This window comes from Suncus etruscus, chromosome 3, assembly GCF_024139225.1.
Source record: "Suncus etruscus isolate mSunEtr1 chromosome 3, mSunEtr1.pri.cur, whole genome shotgun sequence".
Classification (NCBI taxonomy): Eukaryota; Metazoa; Chordata; class Mammalia; order Eulipotyphla; family Soricidae; genus Suncus; species Suncus etruscus.
This window is the reverse complement of record NC_064850.1, coordinates 112,013,272-112,036,290: the sequence shown is the minus strand read 5'-3', so window position 1 is coordinate 112,036,290 and position 23,019 is coordinate 112,013,272. Positions and strand designations below refer to the sequence as shown.

The 23,019-nt window shown below is 38.3% G+C and overlaps 1 protein-coding gene across 2 annotated transcripts in view; it reads right to left on the bottom strand.

Moving 5' to 3' along the window:
• Positions 1-23,019, bottom strand: part of LRBA (LPS responsive beige-like anchor protein) — a 662,022-nt gene that overhangs the window by 49,660 nt on the left and 589,343 nt on the right. For both annotated transcript variants that reach the window (XM_049770186.1, XM_049770185.1), the window contains exon 48: positions 992-1,081. In XM_049770186.1, coding sequence (XP_049626143.1) covers positions 992-1,081 — 90 coding nt within the window. The remainder of the gene's footprint in view (positions 1-991; positions 1,082-23,019) is intronic.

Sequence of the window (23,019 nt, the reverse complement as noted above, 5' to 3'; positions counted from 1 at the left end):
GCTCTAAGCCTCCACATGGAATGAGAGTCCACCTAGATTAACCATTGTGAAAATTGGGTTTCTATTCTTTCTTATGTAAAACAATAATTAGCAACTGGCTTTATGCAAGGACAATTCAAGAAGGAAAAAACTATCTGTACTATCTGTTGTTCAAAAAAATTATTTCTAATTGTCTAATTCACTGCTGTGAAGGTGGAAGAAGCCATATGCCTTTGTAGCTTGAGTCCAGTGCCCGACTCCTGATTCTGTGCTGGCCTGTGACTTGCTTTGGCCAATAGAACTGTGACAGTAAAGACAAATGAGCTCAAAAGCCAGCTTCAGGCTGTCCTGGGAAAGAGTTTCCTGTGGATGCTGTTCCCATGCTAGGAGTGGTCAAGGTAGAACTTTTGATACTTCAAGAGCAGAGAAAGGCCTAGGCATGGCCACCTCAGTCAAGTGAGCACGGTGAGAGCACAGAGTGGCCCATCTAGGCCTTATAGCTAGGAGAAACCAAAAATGCCTGTGTTGACCCACTAAGCTTTGGAGAGTTGGGTTACAAAATTATCATTTCATTTTTCTTCTGACAGATTCCTAACTCTCAGAAACCATGTCTTATGCATTAGAATTACATTCCAAATTTCTGGCCTGAAAAACATACTGGGATGTAAAGAAGAAACATAATGACAAAACTAATCTAGAAAGTCATGGGATCAAAACATACAACTCACTGATTCTATGTTGAGACTTCTTATCCATCCAACACTGAGGCTGCTGGACAGTCATGAACCTTTCCATTCTGAAGCCAACCAACCATGAACTGGAGCAAGGTTCAACTTCTCAAAGACTCCAAAAAGCATGTAACACTCTTTTCCGGCTGTGTGCAGATTAACACACTCTGCCTACACGGAAAGGCCCAGCTGTGGCCGAGCATCTCAAGTGCACTCAGAGATGACGAGACCCAGCCTGGCCTCCAAGAAAGGCAAGACACAAGAAGAGCTAAAACAGCGCTTACCACTTGCATGGCGGAGCCCCTGGGAGGATGGGGCTCTATGAGGAGCTGAGAGGGCGTCTGTCCAAAACTTCGGATTTGAGCTTCAACAGCCTGAAAAAAACAGAGGCAAGTCTGAAGGTTAAGAGGTGTTAATTACAGGCCAGAGAACTGCAACTGTCACCTTCAAATGTCATGCCACACTTCTGGCTTGTTTCACATCTGCAAACCCACCTCATGTTTGCACCGTGGGGCTAAAGCCCTGGCACGGGTACCGAGAATGAGGTCACCAGCCCTTAATGCTGTGGACATTGTTCTTTAAAGCCTCGCAAAACCTTCTCATCTTGCTCAGTGATAGGAAGCAGAAACCAGCTATTACAATCCAAAATTGTCCTCCCCGGCTGCATCCCGGTTTTCTGGCCTCCCTTCCCTGGCTTGCTTACATAAGGATGACTGAAGCTAATGCTTTACAGAAAATCTACTGCTACTTTGACGCTGAACCCCATTTCAGCCTGAAGGGGAAAAAGGAGGGAAAAAATAGAAATAATTTGTGAAAATGGTTTGATGTTATTACTTTCACCATAGGAAGAACATTATTTTTGACAGTCCTTTTGAACCTAGGTGGCTAAAACAAAAGCCAAAGCCACATGTTGCACCCAGGCATGAGACATGCACTGAAAGGCAGAACCCACCACATGTTAAGAAATGTGCATGTGTGCCCACACCCTTTGCCAGCTTGCTCCTCCTAGGCCTCTCACTGTACATGAAGCACATATGCTCCCTTGCCTGTAAGTTCTTCATCATGGAAACTACTAACTGCCAGATGCGATCACTCTGCAATGATCTGATTTGTTTGCTTGTTTATGCCTGTCTCTTCTCACGAATGCAAGGCCCTGAGAGCATGGGCTTATCTATCCTTTTCCCCTACTTGGGTGAAGAGTAGATGCCAGAGTGTGTGTGAGGATAGAGAGGAAAGCAAAGGAAGAGAGACTCCTTCAAACTGCTCCATCATATTCAGTACCTGAGCACAAGCTAACAAGAAAAAATTTCAAATTTATGCTTTCTTTAGGAAAAAACAATTGTGAAAATAGATCTTCAAATATTATTGTTCTGCAGGACCATAAGTAATTTATAAACTATGAACAAGGAAGTAAAAGCATTATCTAGTATTAGTATACTCTGCTTATTTGGTGAGGATACCACTCGAATTTATGAGGATCCTCTAAGAACCAATGATTGTACTCATCTGTTTACACACCCAATGATCATCAATGATGGACATAGCATTATTAGGTCTCACTCTTTCTTTGTTTTTAAAGAAAATATTTCTAATTTAGTCAGGAAGGCAAATGCATGTGGACTGATGAGTAATAGTTTGACGTAGCTAGTTGCTAAATTCAAGGAATGCTCTAAGACTTCCTCCAGCAGAAAAGCTTCAGAAGCATCACTGTGAAAGTTGAGTAGTTTGATGTAGAATAGATTGTGTTCTCATTCTCAAGGAACATCACTTTGAAGCTCTTTAAGTCAGGAGAAGCTATTTAATTTGTAAAAGTTGGATAACAAGGGTACCCACCTCATACTTTATCTTTAGGATTGAACATATATGTGAAATACAGCAAAGTCCTTATATACAGAAGACCTTCAATATGCAGCCAACAAATATTCCCTGAGGGTTACTAATAAAGAACAGTAAGTATTTAATAGCTTTTTAAATCTTTATCTGGGATTTTTTTTTCTTTTTGGGCCACACCTGGTGACGCTCAGAGGTTACTCCTGGCTATGCACTCAGAAACCGCTCCTGGCTTGGGGGACCATATGGGACATCTATTTTGTATTTATTATATATAGATGAGTACATATGGACATAGCCATATTTATAATATAGGTAAAAGTAAAATACTGCTCAAAGAATTTGGTTCTTGTTAAAGTTCACACTGTAATGAAGTGGCAGACCCCAAATTTGCATCCAAGTAGCCTGACTCTAGGACTGACATACTCAACCATCACACTGTCCTTCCTTCTTATCTTTGAGATAACATGTCAAAGCCCGAACATGCAATATTCCCCCTAACACCCATACCATAAGCTGACAGTGTAGTGAATAAATTAGTGAGGAGTCTCTGTCATTACCATCATCATCATCATCATCATCATCATCATCATCATCATCATCATTATAGTAAACAAAGTATATCTAGACAATGTAAAGTCGAGCCACATGGGCAGATAGGCAAAAGCTGATCATATAAAGTGGGAGAAAAGGTCAACTCTAGACTTCTGAAGCAAGAAAATAAGTCTGTAGGTAGTGAGGAAATAGGGCAAGTTACTTATAGAACTGCTCTAAAGTGTTTTTGATGAACTGAAGCTCAACCTCGGGAAAATCTCAAAGAAGAAAAATCCATAACATGTCAGCTTGAAGCCCGAATGTCACCAGAGATACAAGAGACTCACCAATGCACTCAGAATGTTCACCCTGCTCTTTCCCTTCCTTGTGGTGGAAGGGCTCAGTGGGCCGCAGATCTCATCTCCCATTAAGGGAGCATTAACTGGCTAGTGTGTGAGACCATTTAGGATGCCAATCCTGACTACTCCATGCATATGCTGTTAAATTGTCTAATATATTCCCCCATGTATTCAACAGTACCTAGTTCACAGAGAAATGAGAAAATAATGTCTGCCTCATAGACTACACTCTGGAAATATTAAATTAAAGAGCATACATAGGGATTAAAGAGATGACCCAGTGACCTAATTATGTAAGTGTGAGGCTCTGAGTTTGACCCCTGGGACTGTCCATGTGCACCATGTATGGTTCCAAAGGTTCTGTAGTCTTGGATCTGCATCACAGTAACAGAGTTGGGTTTCTGATGCACCACCAGGTAAGTGCAAGCACCAAAGCTAAAGACGTGCAAGCTCAGTAGACCAGAGTGTGAGTCCTGGTAAGTATGAGTCTGCACAGAAACTGAAGTGTACAACCCCCAGTGAGCAGCACAGACAAGTGTGTGCCATCCTTAGTCAACACAACACTACAGCCATAAAAGGAAGGAAGGGAAAGCCTAAGGGGAGAGGAAAGCACACAAAGTTCTCTGCTTAGTACTGAGTACATACAAAGCACTGGGCCAAGCCCTGTGCTAAGTACTAGGTTTAGAGCTCAGTGTAACTCTAACTTAACACAGTGAAAACAGCAAAGAAAGAAATGCTTTAGGAATCTATAATGACCAGGATGAACACTCTATTGTTAGAAAGTAAAATTTGACTTAGGATGGGGCCGGAGAGATAGCACAGTGGTAAGGCATATGCCTTGCATATGCATATGCAGCTGATCCAGAACGAATGTTGGTTCAAATCCTGGCATCCCATATGGTTCCCCAAGCCTGCCAGGAGTGACTTCTGAGCACAGAGCTAGGAGTAGCCCCCAAGCGCTGCTGGGTGTGACCCAAAAACCAAAAAAAAATTTTTTTGACATAGGAATTTAAAATATACCACTGGCTAAGTGCCCAGAGATAAGAGTTCTATGGATCTTTGTGAAAGTTATCCAAAAGATAAATTGTGAGTCTCATAAAGTGACAAATATGTGAACCATGATGTAAGGAAAATTCTCAGGTTTGAGCAATTAATGACTCAGTAATAAAAGAGTGAGAAAAAGCAAATTCTTATTCTTTGAATTTGCTCATTTTAGAGTGCAGTCAGGCAATGAATGGAAATATAAATTTGCGTAGAGAGAGCACCAGTTGGAGAAAGAAAGAAAAGTTTATGTCAGAACTGGAAGCAGTAGTGACAGCATCTTTCTAGAGTGAGAAGTCCAGCATGCACAGACTTTGAGATGAAAGAGCAGAGGTACTGTTTGGGCATCATTAATATGAAGAATTAAAAAAATATTATTAAAAAATGTAATGCTGTTATATTCAACAGTTCTCAGACAATTCTAAGACATTGTAGGGTTCTAGGGCATAGGCAGAAAGCATGAGTGAGCACACACACACACACACAAACACACATCTATAGATGCACTTTGGGAAATACTTGTCCATACACAGCATTTGCAAATAAGAAGTCATGAAGATGGCCAAGGAAAAGGAACTGGGTTGGAGGAGGAGGGCAGGGTGATATGGAAGTCTATTATATTAGGTGGCATTCCAAAGGGAATGGTAGTGATGCCAGCTGTTAGTACAAGTCCTGTTGCATATAAATCTTTACTATAGGTATTCATTTAATCTGATGAGTACAACATACAATCTTAATATTACATATATTAACATTTAACATCATTTTTAAATGAAAAGGAAATGAAGGATGAGACAGCTTTCAAAATATCAACCTTAGGTTGGAGAAATAGGACAGCAGTTAAGGCACTTGCCTTGCATGTAGCCAACCTTGAGTTCAATCCCTGGCACTTCATATGGCCCCCTAGCAATGCCAGGAGTGATTTCTGAGCACAGAGTTAGGTTTAAATCCAGAACAAAGTCAAAAATCAAAAAACAAAATTCAAAAAAAGTAACAAAAAATGCCAATCTATATTTTCTAAACGTTATTAATTTTTGTTTGTTTGCTTGGGGGCCACACCTGGTGGTGCTCAGCGATTACTCCTGGCTCTGTGCTCAGAAATCACTCCTGGCAGGGTCAGGGATGCCAGGGATCGAACCAGGGTCAGTCCCAGGTAGGCCTCATGCAAGGCAAACACCCTACTGTTGTGCTATCTATCACTCTGGCCCCTAATCTCCTATTTGTATTGACATACAAAAGTCAACAACTTTAATAGAGTTTGCATGTTATTGCCTCTGAAAACAAAGACATTTTGAGTCTTATACTGTAGTGCCTATTATTCTATAAGGCTCAATGACAAAAATCAAAACTTTATTATTCCATATGGGTCAAATAAATGGCTTGGTCCTTTCCAAGCTATTTAAGACATGTGAAAGGGGTGTAAAATTCTTAAACACAAAAGCTTTTTTTTTAAACTAACCTTTGATTTGCTGGTTATAAAAATACAACAGAAAGGATTTTATCATGTGTGAAATTTATAGAATAAGATCGTAAGGTAATGGGGCCTGAGCGAATGCTCAGCGGGGTAGACATGCTTCACATACAGGAGCCCAGGGTCATTACCCACCCACTGCTGCTGCCAGAGTCAGACAGGCCAGGAGGAAAATCCCTTTGCCTGGCATGCTGCTATATTGCCCATGACCCTGAGTCAAATGCCTGGCACCATATATGGTCCCCTGAGCACCACCTGGGGTAACTTGTGAGAAGAGACAGCAGTAGGGCCTGAGCACTGCTGGGTAAATCTCACTCCCCAGAACTGAAGGAAAAAACAAATGGAGGGGAATCGGAGGTAATAGCTATAATTTCAAGCCTTTAGCTACACTTTGCATCATGAACTGATACTTCCAGATTCTTCTCATTTCTAAGCTCATATCTTGGTCTCTGAAGAAATTGACACCATTGATCACAACTGTCTGTTCACAGGGTCTCTACTTTGGCTTGCATGGCTCTCCAATAACTAGGCATTTACTTTATTCTCTTACCAGCCTCTCCTCTTCTTCCTTCCTAAGCCATATTTAAATCCACCACTGCCAGTTCTTTTAAATCAGCACTCTTAATTTGCTTGATCTATCCAAGAAACATTTTCTACTGTTATGACTGTTAATTTCTTTTTTTGGGGGGGCACACTGGTGATGCTCAGGGGTTACTCCTGGCTATGTGTTCAGAAATCACTCCTGACTTGGGGAACCATATGGGACGCTGAGGGATCAAACCGCGGTCCACCCTAGGTTAGCGCGTAGCAAGGCAAACGCCCTACCGCTTGTGCCACTGCTCTGACCCCTATGACTATTGATTTCTATATACCTATTTATATCTACTTAAAATTAGCATATCTAATTTGTTTCTTTGATTTATTATTATTATTATTTTGGCTTTTGGACCACAGCCGCAGTACTCAGTCTTAGGTAGCTCTGTTTTCAGGGAGCATTTCTGGTAGGGTTTGAGGAACCATATGATGTTGGGGATCAAACCAGGGTTGGTCATAGGGAAGATAAGCCCCCCTACCTGATTACTATCTTCTGAGCCCCATATCTGTAAAGATTCATTTTATTCTAGCATACATTGGTCAAGGATTAGATACCTCTTCTAATTTTTCTTCTTTATTCATTTTTAAACATTTTTTAATTTAAAAGACTTTGATTTCTCTCTCTTTCTTTTAATTTTGAGCCACTCCTGGAGGTGCTTGGAGGATCATGTGGGACACTAAAAATCAAGACTGCATCAGACACATATAAGGTTACCTACATATAAGTCCTACCCATCATACTATCTTTCCAGTCCCTTCTCTGATTTTTATGTCCAGAATTTTACTAGCATTTAGATTTGGGAGAGAGAAGGGAATGCCACACCCAGTGATGCTTAGGGGATCATATGTGTTGCTGGAGATTCAACTACTGTTGGTCACATGCAAGGCAAGAGCCTGACCTGCTGCTACACTATATCTCTAGCACCAATATTTAATTTTTACCTCCTTGTTTTAATAAATCACTACATTCAACCTCATTTTGTAAACTTTCTTTTCTTAAAATTTCTAGTGTTTATTAATCCTTTCTAAATCAAGGCCCTCCCATATGAAGTAGTGCATGTTGCAAGCTCTTTACTGTTTCCCTCCATTTAGCTATTTCTTCCTTCTGCCTTATTCACAAAAGAGATTTTTCCCCAAGTTCTCCCCTAGATAATATGTCCCTGACCTACCATCCCAATTGGCCCCAACATAGGAATAAAGCCCTAAAATCAGGTAAAAGAGTCTTTTTACTTCTCTTCTATGTTCTCTATGCAATGCTCCTGTTCAGTCAAGCATATTCTTCTATAAATAAATCCAGTCATTTTTATTGACATCTCTCATGCCCCTGCCCCTCTAATATGGTCATGCCAACCTTAAAGCTGTCAGTATGATTCCTCTCTAGCATATGCTACATGGGGTCTACCTTGCTGGCATACTTCCCAAATCTTATAGCCTGTTCATATTGTAGATTATGCACAATATTCAGTCATCATTGTGAATATAATCAACTTTTGGTACTAAATTATGAAAGTAACTATATATATTGACTATAAGGTATGAGAACATCACATTTTATTAATAGTAGCAGGTTGAATAGTCCTTAACACACAGCACTTAGAATATCAAGAAGACAGATGGTCGATGCTGATGAGAAAGCTTGTCCTTTATGCTTTGTCTAGCGTTGTCCTGGGGACAAAGTCCAACTCAAGAGTTGAGCAATGTTCCTGATGACAAAATGGGGGTGGAGGTGCAGGCTAAGATCTGCTATTACAAAGAGACCAAAAGCATTTCAAGGGTGTTCTGAATGATGTTGCTGAAGGTATCATTTACATGATTCTAGTCTCTAGAAGGTAGCAGAGGAAAATGACATATAGGTTCTCATCAGTTCAGTGATTCTTAAAAGTCAGTGAAAATCCTGGGGAAAACATGTGATCTGAAAATGATTCTGTTAATCACTCCACTTTTCTCTTCAGCTCTTTGTACAGAACAATGAAAAATTCAGAGCCATAAGTGAGTTTAAAATCACAGGGAACATACAGTTTATAAAGGACAGGAAGTTGGGCAGTTAATAAGGTAGTTTCATCAAGTCTAAAAAATGTCTGTTTTTAATGAACTCGCCTTCAGTCAGTCCCAGGTGATGTCTTTAATATTTGCTTATTATGTTAACTTTTTATTATGGAACAGAATAAAGAGTCCCTGTGTACCTATTAGTCAACTTCAATACTTATTAACACATTTGGCGGTACATTATCTTAAAGGGGCCTGTTCCTACGCAGGTGCTAAGATGCCCTGGAAAGTAAGAGGTTCAGGTCCTATCTTTTAGGAAGTAACTTTTTCATCACAATGGCAAAGCTACAATGTGAACCAAAATATCCTATAGTCGCCAAAGATGACAAACACCAGCCAGCAGGAGCTAAATAAATTTGAGCAAGTTACTTTACCTCCATATTGGAGCCCCTCACCTAACACTGGTGAAAAGTGGATATTTTATTGGGCTGCTGTAAAAGTTTAGTGAATTCTCAATACTGCTCTTGATAGACCATCAGAAAGTGTCAGTTGTTATTTTTCCAGCCTGTGTGTGAAAGACTTAATGCAACAACTGATTTTCATTAAGTGTGATTCACTACCACCACCACCACCACCACCACCACCACCACCACCACCACCACCACCACCACCACCAGTAACCTAGCTACTGCCCATATTTCCCATCTCAGGTCCTGTTGCTACCACCTCATACTATAGTGAGATGCAATGCTTTATACAGTCATTACATAAATGATCTCCTTTTCATATTCTCATTTTCCGTCTCTAAGACTCAGCTCAGAAATATCTATGCTTTAGGAAATCTTTCTTGATTTCATCCAAGACATTTTGCCCTTTTTGTTCATAAAATTTGCACAAATCCTTACAATATAGGGTCTTATACTCTAAATGTGTTTACGTTTTTTCCTTTTGCTTCTTTTTTGTTTTGTTTTGGGCCACACCAGCAATACTCATGGCTTATTTGTGGTTTTGCTCTAAGGAATTACTCCTGGAAGTGCTCAAGGGCTCAAGGGATCATATGGAATGCCAGGGATTGAACCCAGTTTGCCCATGTGCAAGGCAAACACACTCTACCCACTGTACTATCACTCCAGCCTCTATCTGTTGAATTTCTGTCTTGTCAACCAGGCTACACATCTCCTTAATACTAGAGGTCCAAAAGTATTTCTTTGCTTCTCAGACACATAGTGGGTGATCAATACGTATTTACTGAATAAACGGCCATCCCAGCCAACATAATTCAGCAGGGATGAAGCTAAGAGAACCAACCACTTTTACAGAGCGGCCTACTATTGAATAAAACATTCTATTAAACATTTCTACTAAAAAGCTTACTTTATTATTTAACATTCTTATTCATCAATTCCCAATTATTTCTGTAAATAGCCTGTTACTACTTTCTATAATAAAACCTGAATTTAGCAGGCAGCTTTCCAGATGTTGAAATACATTGTAATAAAAAAAGACTATGCAAATACTTCAAGACATTCCAGTAAAACCACATATTTATATTTTATAAACAGCATTTCAAATATTACCTAGAGAATTTAATAATGGATTTCCAAATGGAAATATTATGAAAAGATTTTCAACAAGCTGGATTCTCTTGTTTTCTGTGCCAACCAGTGCATACTTGTTTGGCTTTATAGCTATATCTAGACAGTATATAGAAGGAGAATGTGGATACCTTGATAGGAATGAAAGCAAGAAATGAGAAAACAAATAATGGTAAAGGAAAGTACACTTGGCTTAGTTACAACTTAGTATTTGTCTTCCACTTAATGAATGTTTTAATCTCTCTAGTTTTTAACAGAGGAAACAAGTTAACTCAATAAAACAAATAGTAATTAACAATAAAGATGTAAAATTTTATTTCAAGATGGGTTTGAGACAGAAATAACTTCAACATATGGATGCAATTAAGGTAAACAATTAGCTGTGTTTTTTAAGCAAGCAACTCTAAAGTGCATTTTTTTTACCTATCCCTATACATTCACATCTTAAAAAATTAAAGTAGAATAACATAAAAAACTCATTAAGAAAAAAAATATGCCACTTATTAATCAACTAGAATTTTATGACATTATCAAAATTAAGTTGGAACAAGTTGTCTCAAGATTTTAGGGATGTTTAAACTCCAAACAAGATTTTATATTTTAGATTTCAGAGTTCACACATTTTTTAATATTAAAAGGGACATAGGAAGAATATCTATTAATTTTTATTCTGTCAAATATCACTTAGTCATACCAATTCCCATCTTGTCTTTACATCTGAAATTAAGTTAAGAAACAGTTTGTTGTGTAATTTTATGTCAAAAATTACAAAAGTGGGGCTGAAGAGATAGCACAGTGGTAGGGCATTTGCCTTGCATGCAGCCGACCTGTGTTGAACCCGGGTTTGATTCCCAGCATCCCGTATAGAACCCCGAGCCTACCAGGAGCGATTTCTGAGTGCAGAGGCAGAAGTAACCAGAGCACTGTCGGATGTGACCCCAAAACAAAACAAAACAAAAAAATTTCAAAAGCATATTAATCAAATAACTACTTAGTTTGTACATAATTCATAAAGGTCAAAAATCCTAATGACAACTACACTAAGACAAAAAGAAAAAATTATAACAAGTAAAAATACTTGATTAAAATTATACAAATATTCCACAAGATAAAACTATTGCTAACTGATTAAAAAAAAATAAGAATCTTGGTCCCAGTGAAGAAAAAGAAATTGAGTGGCAGAAGTAAAAGACAAATGTGAAATAAAAGAGGACAGGGACCAAAGGAACTCAGGTGCATTGGAGGGTTAAAAAAGAACAGAACTAAATATTCAAGTCACAGAGTCAACAACAATGAAATCAAACTTTAATAGCCAAACTTAAAAATAAGTCTGTTATGCTGGCAGACTGGGGTGGAGAGGTGTGTGTGTGTATGGCCTGGGATGGGCGCTGGGAACATTGGTGAGGGAGGCTGACACTGGTGGTGGAATTCGAGCTAAAACATTGCATGCTTTAGACTCAACTATGAATAATTTTGTAAATCACAATGCTTTACATAAAAATTAAAAAAACAGAAATGACTCCCTTTAATCTAAGAAATAAAGTACAGCGTCTCTTTTAGTAGTCAGTAATTAATGCACTAATATTTTTCAACTACATAATAAACCTAACACAGATATTTAAAATAAATCTTTAAAAATGGAACTATAAATATTCGAAGTGTACAAGAAATAAAAAATACAGAGAATTCAAATTCTGTAAAACATGTATTTAAAAGATAAGAGGGGATTCAGGGAGATACCTCAGTGGTCAGCTAAGGATGTGCTGAGGACCAAATTTGATATCTGGGGCCACATATTCCACCAACAAGTGTTGGGTATATCTTGATGGCCCCTAAACACTGATGTGGTACCCCACTTGGCATAAATAGTTGCAAACCCAAAGGTTCTGCATTGAATTGTTTGGCTCAGTTGGCTGAGTGTGGCCAGAGTGGCCCTGGGAATCTCTGAGCATGGGGAGGAACTTTGCATCCCAAAGATAATAGAACTAGCTGAGAAAAAGACATTAAGCAGATAAATGTTCAAAATAAAAATCTGAAAAATTTTAAAGACCAAAATATGCAGAAGACACACTCAAAGAACATGGTAAAAGAAATAAAAGTTAAACTGAACATAAGTATTCTATACAAAATTGGACCTGAAATATAATATTCACAGATCTACTTATATTTGACAGAGCCACAGCCAGAGTTGTTGGAGGAGACAGGGGAAGCCTGTTTCCAGTCTGCTCACCTGCTGCACAGCTCGATGGCTCCATTATATCCCATTACATATATAGATTTTTCATAAGCAATGCTGGATAGTCAGTACAGGGCTTCAAGTGCTTGCTTTGGATGTGGCTTAAACTCTAGCAAAGCCGAGGCTGGACAGATAGCACAGCGGTAGGGCATTTGCCTTTCATGCGGCCAACCTGGGAAGGACCCAGTTCAATCCCCAGCATCCCATATGGTCTCTGAGCCTGCCAGGGGTGATTTCAGACCTCAGAGCCAGGAGTAACCCCTGAGGACCACCAGGTGTGGCCCCCAAACCAACCAATAAATCAATAAAGATTTTTTTAAAAGAAAACCTCTGGCATAGCATATGGTTCCCCACACCTCCATGAGTGAGCCCTAAGCAGACACCCAGGCATAAGCCCTGAGCACTTCCAGGTGTGGCCCTAACTGCCCCCCAATAAATAATTTTTTCCTTTTATAAAATTAGATTTTATTAAAGAACCAAGACTTACAAGGTTATAATAATTTACAAAGTTATTTATACAAAGTTATTTAATTACAGGGAGTAGGATGCTTGCTTTGCATATGGTGAACCCAGGTTTGATTCCCCTGCATCTCATAAGGGCCTCTGAGCTCTCCACGAGTGATTCCTGAGTACAGATCCAGAAGTAACCCCTAAGTATGGCTCCCAACTCCCCCAAATAAAAAACAAAAAAACTTATTTGTAGTTGAGTTTTAGCCACACAATGTTCCACCAATCCCACTACCATGTTCCCAGGTTCCCTTTCTACTCCCCGCTACCAAGAACGCTTTATGAAAGGCACCTTTTCTTTTTTCTTTTTTTTTAGGCCACACCTGGTAACGCTCAGGGTTACTCCTGGCTAAGCGCTCAGAAGTTGCTCCTGGCTTGGGGGACCATATGGGACGCCGGGGGATCGAACCGCGGTCCGTCCTAGGCTAGCGCAGGCAAGGCAGGCACCTTACCTCTAGCGCCACCGCCTGGCCCCTCTTTTTTCTTTTTTTAATCTTTATAAAATCTTTATTTAAGCACCATGATTACAAGCATGATTGTAGTTGGGTTTCTGTCATAAACAGAACACCCCCCTTCACCAGAGAAACATTCCCACCAACCAATGCCCTCCTTCCCTCCTACCCCACCCCTGCCTGTATTCGAGACAGGCATTCTACTTCTCTCACTCATCAATAAATAAAGTTTTATAATCAAAGAACCAGATGAATACAAACCAATTTATATTAAAAAAAAAGATCATAGCATTTCTGAATGTTAAAAAGACAAGATTACAATAACAGTACTATGTACATATTAAAGTGAGTGAATTGAAGGTATCTGACAGGAAAACTAATCTATAGTTTTTCAACTAATGTTGAAAAGAAAAACTCTTAGGATACCAAAGAAAATAGTACACAATCATATTTGAGTACTGAAGAATTATAAACACATACAGACTGACACATGCCATGTACATTTACACAAACACAAACACTACAAGACTCTGGCATTTCAACTGGTATTCCTTGCCATCTGGCAACTTCATTAAGTAGATTCTACCTTCTTTTAATAAGTATAAATCACATTAAAAAGTTATCAGTAATTAGAGAAAAGTTTTTCTATGTACCAAGCCAGCTAAACAAAGTATTGTACATATTTGATGGCACAGTCTGTCCTATCTGATGTGACAGCAATGCTTGAGCCATTGGTGGTATATAACAGCCTGGAGAGACATCCTAGTGTGAGCCATGGTGGCACATGCTGGCACCAATATATTCATATATAAGAGTTAAAAAGTTAAAAAGTGTGTGTGTGTGTGTGTGTGTGAAATATATGCCAAACTATTTTCGTTTTTTTTGGGGGGGAGGGGTTGGTTTTTCGGGACACACCTGTTTGATGCTCAGGGATTACTCCTGGCTACGTGCTCAGAAATTGCCCCTGGCCTGGGGGGAACATATGGGACGCCAGGGGATCAAACCGCGGTCCTTTCTTGGCTAGTGCTTGCAAGGCAGACACCTTACCTCTAGCGCCACCTCGCCGGCCCCGCCAAACTATTTTCAATTGTTATGTTTTGTGATTAGAAAATAAAGATTAGAAATTAAATTTAAATATTAGAAATATTAGAAATTAAAGTTCTAGTTAATTACTACTTAATAAATTAAATTCAATTCAATATTAGAAATTAAACTGAAATTAGGGTTAAAGAGCTTGCTTAAGCATGCAGCCAATTCAGGTTCCATCCCTGGAATCACATGTACTCCCCTAAGAACCACCAGGGGTCGCTCCTGAGTGCAGAGTTAGGACTAGGCCTTGAGCAGAGCAAGGGTGTGGCCCATAATCCAATTAATGTCTCCATCACCTTTATATTATTTGACATCTTAGACAATGTATTACTTTAAAAATAAGAGAATAAAATATCCATTGTGAAAAAAGAAACATACACTAAAAAGTGCAAAAGTCTATAGAAAATTCTACCAATATTTGATACAGCTATATAAAGTTGAAGTTTTCTAGTAACATAATAGCTAGTATTTTTTTAACCATCTGAAAAAAATTTAAAAAAAAAGACTATACTGGCCTAAAATTGTGAAATCAATAGAACTTGATGCAAATTAAGTTTGTAAGTTTTAGTTTATTGTTATTTCTATCTGATGTCTAGAAGTTCTAGAAATATCTTACCATTACTGAGTACTAAATAAAGCTTGCTTGAATAAAGTAAAAATGTATGTAGTGATAAGAAATTCAAGAGAACAAGTATTTCTACATATATATCCTACGATACTGTGGAAATTACTAAGGTGAAACATAAAATACTTATAAACTGTGAAAGGACTGGTGGGTTTCCCACTGGTGTCTTCAACTGCACCCTGACATTCCAGGCATATTAAAACCAAGACCCAGCCCTAGCGCCGCCTCCTTAGCTGTCCATCCATGGCAGCAACGTAATCCCAGCTGCCAATCTGAAAGAAACCAGCTCGTCAGAGCAGACACCAGCAACAGAAACAAACGTCACTCAATAATGCCCAGTGGCCTGTGCTCATGGCTAATTTCAAACAGTATCTCTGTCTAGAACACTGATGTGCTTATTCAAAACACCTCCATCTCTAGCTACTGGGATTGTGCAGATAAAGAAGCCTGCCTAGAGAAAGAAGTGGAATGTTGCTTCAAAGACTTTGCCTATGCTAAGAGGCAAAATGAAGTTTTTAGAAGGAGGGAAAAAAAAGATAACAAGAGATTTTGTTCACTGCAGTCAGAAAGTTCAGATATTTCTCAAAACCAGTTAAATGTTTCAACGAGGTCATGGAAAGATGTCATGTCAGCATTCATTTGTGGCCTGCGTTTAGTCTCCTGTGAGCTTCCATATTGTCACACTGAAATCCAGTACAGTGAAGAATCAGATGACCTGATCCTTGACTTAAAGGAACTACAAGCATGAAAGACAATAAAACACATACCTCCTCTCTCCCACAAACAGACTCCTATTACCAGCATGGCCAGAGACAGAGAGGTAAGACAAGGAATGGACTGTGACTAATAATACTTAATATAGGGGAAACAATTGCACTGAAATCATGTTTTTTCATTTCAGTGCTACTAGAATTTCAGTTGTTTCCTCCACCAGTAATAAAAACAAACAACAGTTGAATTATATTAAAAGTAAGCTTTATCATCTTTGTTAAAAAATAAGACAGTGGCTATTTTGAACATTTAGGAATCTGTTCCTCTTACAAAGACTCTTAGATTTTTCAAGTCTGTATTTTATCTTCATTTTAATAATGCATTTAGTATCAAGTTCAGAGAACAAAGTTCAATCACTTCACTTGAGACTAATCATTACAATTTCAGTTAGAGACAGTGAAAGGTCCATGCAAGTGGTCTGCATGACAGAATGGCTTCTAAATCCCTTGAGAAGAGAAAAATCAGGAAACTATTAATATTTTGCTTTATATCCTCAGAGGTATGATTAAACAGCACTTATTAAGAAGTCTGCAATAGCTTTAACAACTAGCAAAATACACAGATGAACCTTTACTGACAACTTAGATGTTCCTTTAATTGACTAAGGAAACTTTTGATTATTATAGTTTTGATATCTAAGGAAGTCTGGCAAAATTTCAGGGCATTTTATTGTAGATTTTCAATTAAAACCTGACTAATCCTTACAGTTTATTTGGCTTTTCATTGTACAGTTCCTGTCCTGCACTGTGTCAAATATGCCATCTGTGGAACACACTTCTGGCTAGAGATGCTTCAGGATTATTTTTGCATTGCTTGGAATTGTGACTGCATAGAATCTTTGCTTTAGCTCGCTGTAATACTTCTTAATTACTCAGCTGCTACAGCCACTGGAACCATGTTGTCCTATTGTCCTACTCTTAAATCTCGCCACAAGTCAAAACAAAGATTTCTTCACCACCTGCTTAAAACAGGCTTACAGACCATTCCCCTAACTATTTAACAAATGTTAACAATGCTATAAATACCAGTTGTGTTTATGCTTTCTGAAAGATTCACTGCGGTCCATGCTCGCCAGTGATGTTAGAGCTGAAATAAGCTGCTGACTCCCACCATGCAAGGGACTAAATCTGAGCGAAAAATGCTTTTCTTGGGATAAGGTATCTGATTTGCTACTGCTGTCATGAAACTGGGGTCATGTAAACTTAAATATGCTGCCACTGCTTTTGGAAAACAGACCATCTCAGACTGATTATGTGCTGCTAAAAGAGCACTGGGAAGGATACATGGGGAAGAGGCAAAATCAACCACTGATATGAAACAGCTTAGGGAAATGTTTTCATCTCTTTCTTTTATACTAGGTGATGCCTACATAAGCTTTTTTTTTTTATCGAGGATGGAAGTGATTTGGCTGTCCTGCAACCTTTCCATGCCCAATCTATGTGTAACAGGCTTAAGTCCAGAAGAAATTCTCAAAAAGTCCAAAGAGATTCTCAAAAGAAAATTTCTGAACACAAGTCATCATAAAATAAATTTTATTTGCTTAAAAAGTCAAGAGATTGCTGCAATATCAATGTTAGTGCACACGAATGGTCAGGATCCAATGGGTGAGCACAGAGATACTGTTCTTAGGCATTAAAGCTCCCATAAAATAACTACCTGGCAAGACCTGCACCTCTTCTTCGATATTGGCACCCTGGATCCGTCCCATGCTCCCTCAAAAGTGGCTGTTCTGGGGCTGCTCCTGCATTTTCCCCTTTGTCAAAGCCTATTGTCAAATCCTGAGAATAGACAAGTGACTGATTGGAAAGAACTGTTTCTTAAAAACAACAACAACAACAACAACAACAACAAAACTAACCAAATAAATGCTCTCAAATGGCAGGGAAAGGGGGCAGGAGTGGACGGGTTTAAGCTTTCTGAAAAGCAAAATCTATAGCAAAGCTTTTTTCTTCCTAAACCTTAAACTACATTATAGAGGAACTTGAGCATATGACAATGGTTATTATAGCTTGACATTAGCATTAGCCACTCAAGTCCTAATCTGGAGAAGCAGGGTGTTCCCCTATGTTTTATGTTTTACTTTCTGATTATTTGTGATTTTTTGGTACATGTTGACCTGCACTGTTTTGATAAATGAGCCACTAGAATTCTTCACTATTTAATGCAATGAAATTAGAGATTACAAATTCATAAATCTAAGGTCAAAATCCTTCCTGATTTTAGAAAATGATTAAAGATGATGACAGTGATATAGCTAAGCTATTTTGGTTCTCCTCAAATACTGTGGGAAAAATGCAAAATCAAGTTGCTAAAACTTTTTTAAAACTTTGTAGCTCAGTGAGTATATAACTAAAGAAAGATACCACGATATTTAGCAGAATAAAAGCTAAGAATTATAAATTCTTACCAAAGATATATGCATTGAGCTTATAAAAAGTAACTATCTTAGCAACATTGAACATGGTCTCAACCAAAAAGTAATCACAGAAGACCTTCAAATAGCCCCCCAAAATCAGAACCCAAGTTCCATGTTAACACATATCACTTTGCTTTCCAAGCAAGCTTTTTTTTGTCTCAAAGGTGAAAATATCCCATGGGTTGGTTCATATCCTGTGATTTTATATACAAAAATAATTTTAATATATATAAAGCTGTGAGTGAAATAAATCTATAATCTTAATAACCAAATATATATTCCAAATTCAAATTACATATACATTTTTCTTTTGTATTTTATATCTGATTTATTTCTCACTAAATAAATGACAAAAAATTTTCCAGGGGAAATCATATTGCAATATTAACTATTACTCTGCTATATGTATTCCTGATTTATATTTAACTAGTTCTCTATCATTAGAGAATTTGTGGGACATTATTATAAAATATAGCTTATTTATATAATATTCTTGCACACTTGCTGAATTATCCTTTAATTTCTAAGTAAACAATATATAAATATTTAAAAATTTGGCACAGATAGTTAAAAAAAATTCAACCTCTGCTTGTCCTCACCAAATATCTGACAGTATCTGTTACCTAAGAACCAACATTAGGAATTTTCACTGTTTTTAATCTGTGATCGCCTTGTAGACAACAATGCTTTTGCATTTTAAATAGAATTTCACTGATTCTAGTGAGGATGAAATATTTTCCATTTGTACTTGGTATTTCATCTTTTGTGAATTACCCATTCAATAACTCACTATCTGCTGTTCTTTTAGAAATGTTTTGAATGGGGCCGGGTAGGTGGCGCTGGAGGTAAGGTGTCTGCCTTGCAAGCGCTAGCCAAGGAAGGACCGCGGTTCGATCCCCCGGCGTCCCATATGGTCCCCCCAAGCCAGGGGCGATTTCTAAGCACATAGCCAGGAGTAACCCCTGAGCGTCAAACGGGTATGGCCCAAAAACCAAAAAAAAAAAAAAAAAAAAAAAAAAGAAATGTTTTGAAAATTATGTTGTATGTACCCAAATATATCAATTTCCTGAATGATGTTGGGTTTTAATATTAGCCTAACTGGGTCTTCTCCATTCCAAGATTATAAAACTACTAACTATCTTTTACAAGATCTCTATTTGCTCTTCTTTTTCTTTTTCTTTTTCTTCTTTTTGGCCACACCTGGAGGTGCACAGGCATTGCTCTTGGCTCTGCACTCAAATATTGCTCCTGGAAGGTTCGGGGGACCAGATGGGATGCCAGGAATCGAACCAAGATCTGTCCTGGATTGACCGCAGGCAAGGCAAATGCCTTACCTCTGTGCTATCTCTCTGGCCCTCTATTTGTTCTTTTAATGTCATATAATATATATCATATAATTTATTTCTAATTTCTTTCATACTAAAATATAAAAATAAGGATCTAAAGAACATTTTAAAGTGTTAAGTGGTGTCCTAACATACATACTGAAATAAGAGTCATTTTCTGTGCTCCTATAGAATTTAATGTATAACCTTGATCACATCTGCAGATGGAATGTGCCTGCTTCTAGCTGCTCTGTTCTGTTCTGCTGAACTGCTGGGTCCTTTGGTAGGACACATTGCTTTGATTACTGTAGCTTATGTTTCTGTATCTGATAAAATGATCAAAACCTATTTACTTTACCTTTAATTTAGTTCTCTCAAATCTAGTTATTTGATTTCTTAGGCTATCACATCTAAGAAATAGTAAATTTGAGGAGGGAGGAGAGGGGCCCAAAAGGCAGACATATGAACACTGTGACAAGAAGCAAGTAGAGAGAAGAAAAATAAAAAAGAAAGTGCAAAAAAATATCAAAAATAGCAGTATGGAATTGTTTAGTTACAGGCCAAATATGGCTCAGAACAATAATATTAATAATTAAAAAGAAACAGTCACTAAATAGATTCCTTCTTATTACTTACTAGCTCATGATAAAATAATCTTTATGGGGGGGAGATCACTGTTTTCTTCAAGTACATGCAATATTTTAATGAAAACTGATTAGTCCCAAGGTGGGTAAAATCTCAAGATATCTCAAAGAATTGGCATCATTGTAAGACATCTTTCGACTTAAGTTTAAATTCATGGCTAAAGAGACAAAGACTGGGTATATGAGAAAGAGGAGAGCAGGCTGGTGTGTGCTTGAGAAAGAGCTCTCAGAGGCATGTATGTCAGAGAAGGACAGTCAGAGAAAAGAGTTCCGGTTCACATGGAGAAGATGGTCAGGGTGAAGGGACCCCCATGGCAGGAAATAGGTTCAGTTGCATTAATTAGGATTGTATTCTCTGGTGATGGTGAAATTTGAAGTTTTGGTGTGAGGAGTGACATGACCTGTTGATGTTGGCAATTTTGGGGGCAGATAGGTCCAAGACTCTGATGGTGGCTTCCGCTATTGACAGTTGGGCACAAACAGTTCCCAGATGTTTGGAGACACCATCAACCTACGATATGTTTAGCCCTGCAAGCTTGAGTCTGACTGGTCTGGTATGGTGGAAACAGTCCCCAAGCTTTAAAGCACTGCCTGGGAGGCCCCCCTGCCCCCTGCCACCCCACCCTATTTTCTCTCTCTCTCTCTCTCTCTCTCTCTCTCTCTCTCTCTCTCTCTCTCTCTCTCTCTCTCTCTCTCACACACACACACACACACACACACACACACACACACACACACTGAGAAGATCTGAACAGATCCTTCTCCAAAGATGTTGGAATGGTTAACAGATCCCCCTAAGGTTTCATCATCTCTTACTACTAAGAAAATAAAAATATTTTTATGAGAATATATAGCATCTAAGACTAAACTTGGGGCAGGAGCCATAGTACAGAGAAGGTACTTGCTTTGCATGTGTCCAAGCCTGGTTTGATCCCTGACATCCCACATGGTCCTCTGAACACCAGCAGAGTAAGGAATATCCCCTGAGAATCACTGGATGTGGCCACAACACAAAGCAAAACAAAACAGACAATAAAAGGTAAGAAACTAAGTGTTAAAGATATGGAAAGAAGCTAGTGGGGATGCAAATTGGGGCAGTCATTATGGAAAGCTGTAAGGTTGTCCTCAAAAAAAAAAAAAAAAACCCTAGAAATTCTATACAATCAAGCTCTCCTACTTCTGGTTATTGACCTGAAAACTATAAAAAATAACTATTCTGAAGACATACATTGAATTCCTTTGTTTACTTCAGTATTATAAATAAAAGCTTAGATCTAGAAACAATTGTTGCACCATTTCCTGATGAATAGAAAAAGAAGTGGGATAGGGGCCAGAGAGATAGCACAGCAGTGTTTGCCTTGCAAGCAGCTGACCCAGGACCTAAGGTGGTTGGTTTGAGTCCTGGTATCCCATTTGGTCCCCCGTGCCTGCCAGGAGCTATTTCTGAGCAGATAGCCAGAAGTAAGCCCTGAGCACCACCGGGTGTGACCCAAAAACCAAAAAAAAGAAAAAGAAAAAGAAGTGGGATATATAAATAATGAATAATGGAGGCTTACTCAATGATAAAGAAAGATGAACTAGGTCACTGGCAACAACTTGGATGGGCCAAGAGGGTTTTAATACCAAGTGATAAAGGCTGAATGATTTTACTCATACATAACATACAGAAAAAAATAGATGATTAAAAAAAGGCAACAATAAACTTTTGGACTATAAAATCTATGAGTTGTTACCAGAGGGAATGGGGAGGGATAGGGGTAGGAGACAATGATGTCTGAGGTATAAACCAGGCAAAAAGAACATATGCTAATTTCCAAAGATGCATAATTGGAACCAATATCAGGCTATAATACAATGACATTTCAATAAAGAACTAAATAAAGTTAAAATAAATTATTTTAAGTTCATTTTTAGAAAATGAAAAAATGTTCTATAAATTAAAATCTAATTCATCACACATTTATTTTTAATTTAATTTAGATTTAATTTTATTGTTTTTCTGTTTTGGGGTCACACCTGGTGGTTCTCAGGGCTTATTTCTGGCTCTGAGCTCAGGATCACTCCTGACAGTGCATGGGGGATCCATCTGAGGTGTCCGGAATTGAACCCAGGTTGGCATAGGCAAGACAAGAGCCTTACCTGCTGTACGACTGCTCTGCTTTGTCTGTTTGTCTTTTTGTTTTGGGACCACACCCACTGACGCTCATGGGTTACTCTTGGCTATGTGCTCAGAAATTGCTCTTGGGGGGTGCTGGGGATCATACAGCAGTCAATCATAGGCTAGTGCCTTACTACTTGTGCCACCGCTCTGGTCCCATAATTTTTTTTTAATAACAGTAATTCTGAGCTGGAGTGTTAGCAAAATGGGTAGGGCTTTTGCCTTGCACGCAACCAACCTGGGTTTGATGCATAGCATCCGATATGGTCCCCCAAGCCTGCAAGGAGCGATTTCTAAATACAGAGCTTGAAGTAACCCCTAAGCACCATTGGGTGTGGCAAAAAACCCAAAACCCCCAACATAATATTAAATCTTACCTATCTAACCTTGATTTAAAATATTCTAATATTTCTGTTTAAAATTTTTTCTTCTGGATTTTGTTTTTGAAATCATATTAACATTTTAATATTATTATATGAACAAAGAGAAGTGAGTAAAACCAAATTCAGCAGAAGCAAAAATAAGAGAAGACAACTTTTTATTCATTTTTATCTTGCCTAGAAAAATATGTATGTAATGTGAGAAAAGGAGAAAAGGATCTTAATTTGCAAAGAAAGAGGAAAATGATTACTAAGGACAGATGACTAATGAGGTCTGTTAGAATAAAAAAGCAAAAGAA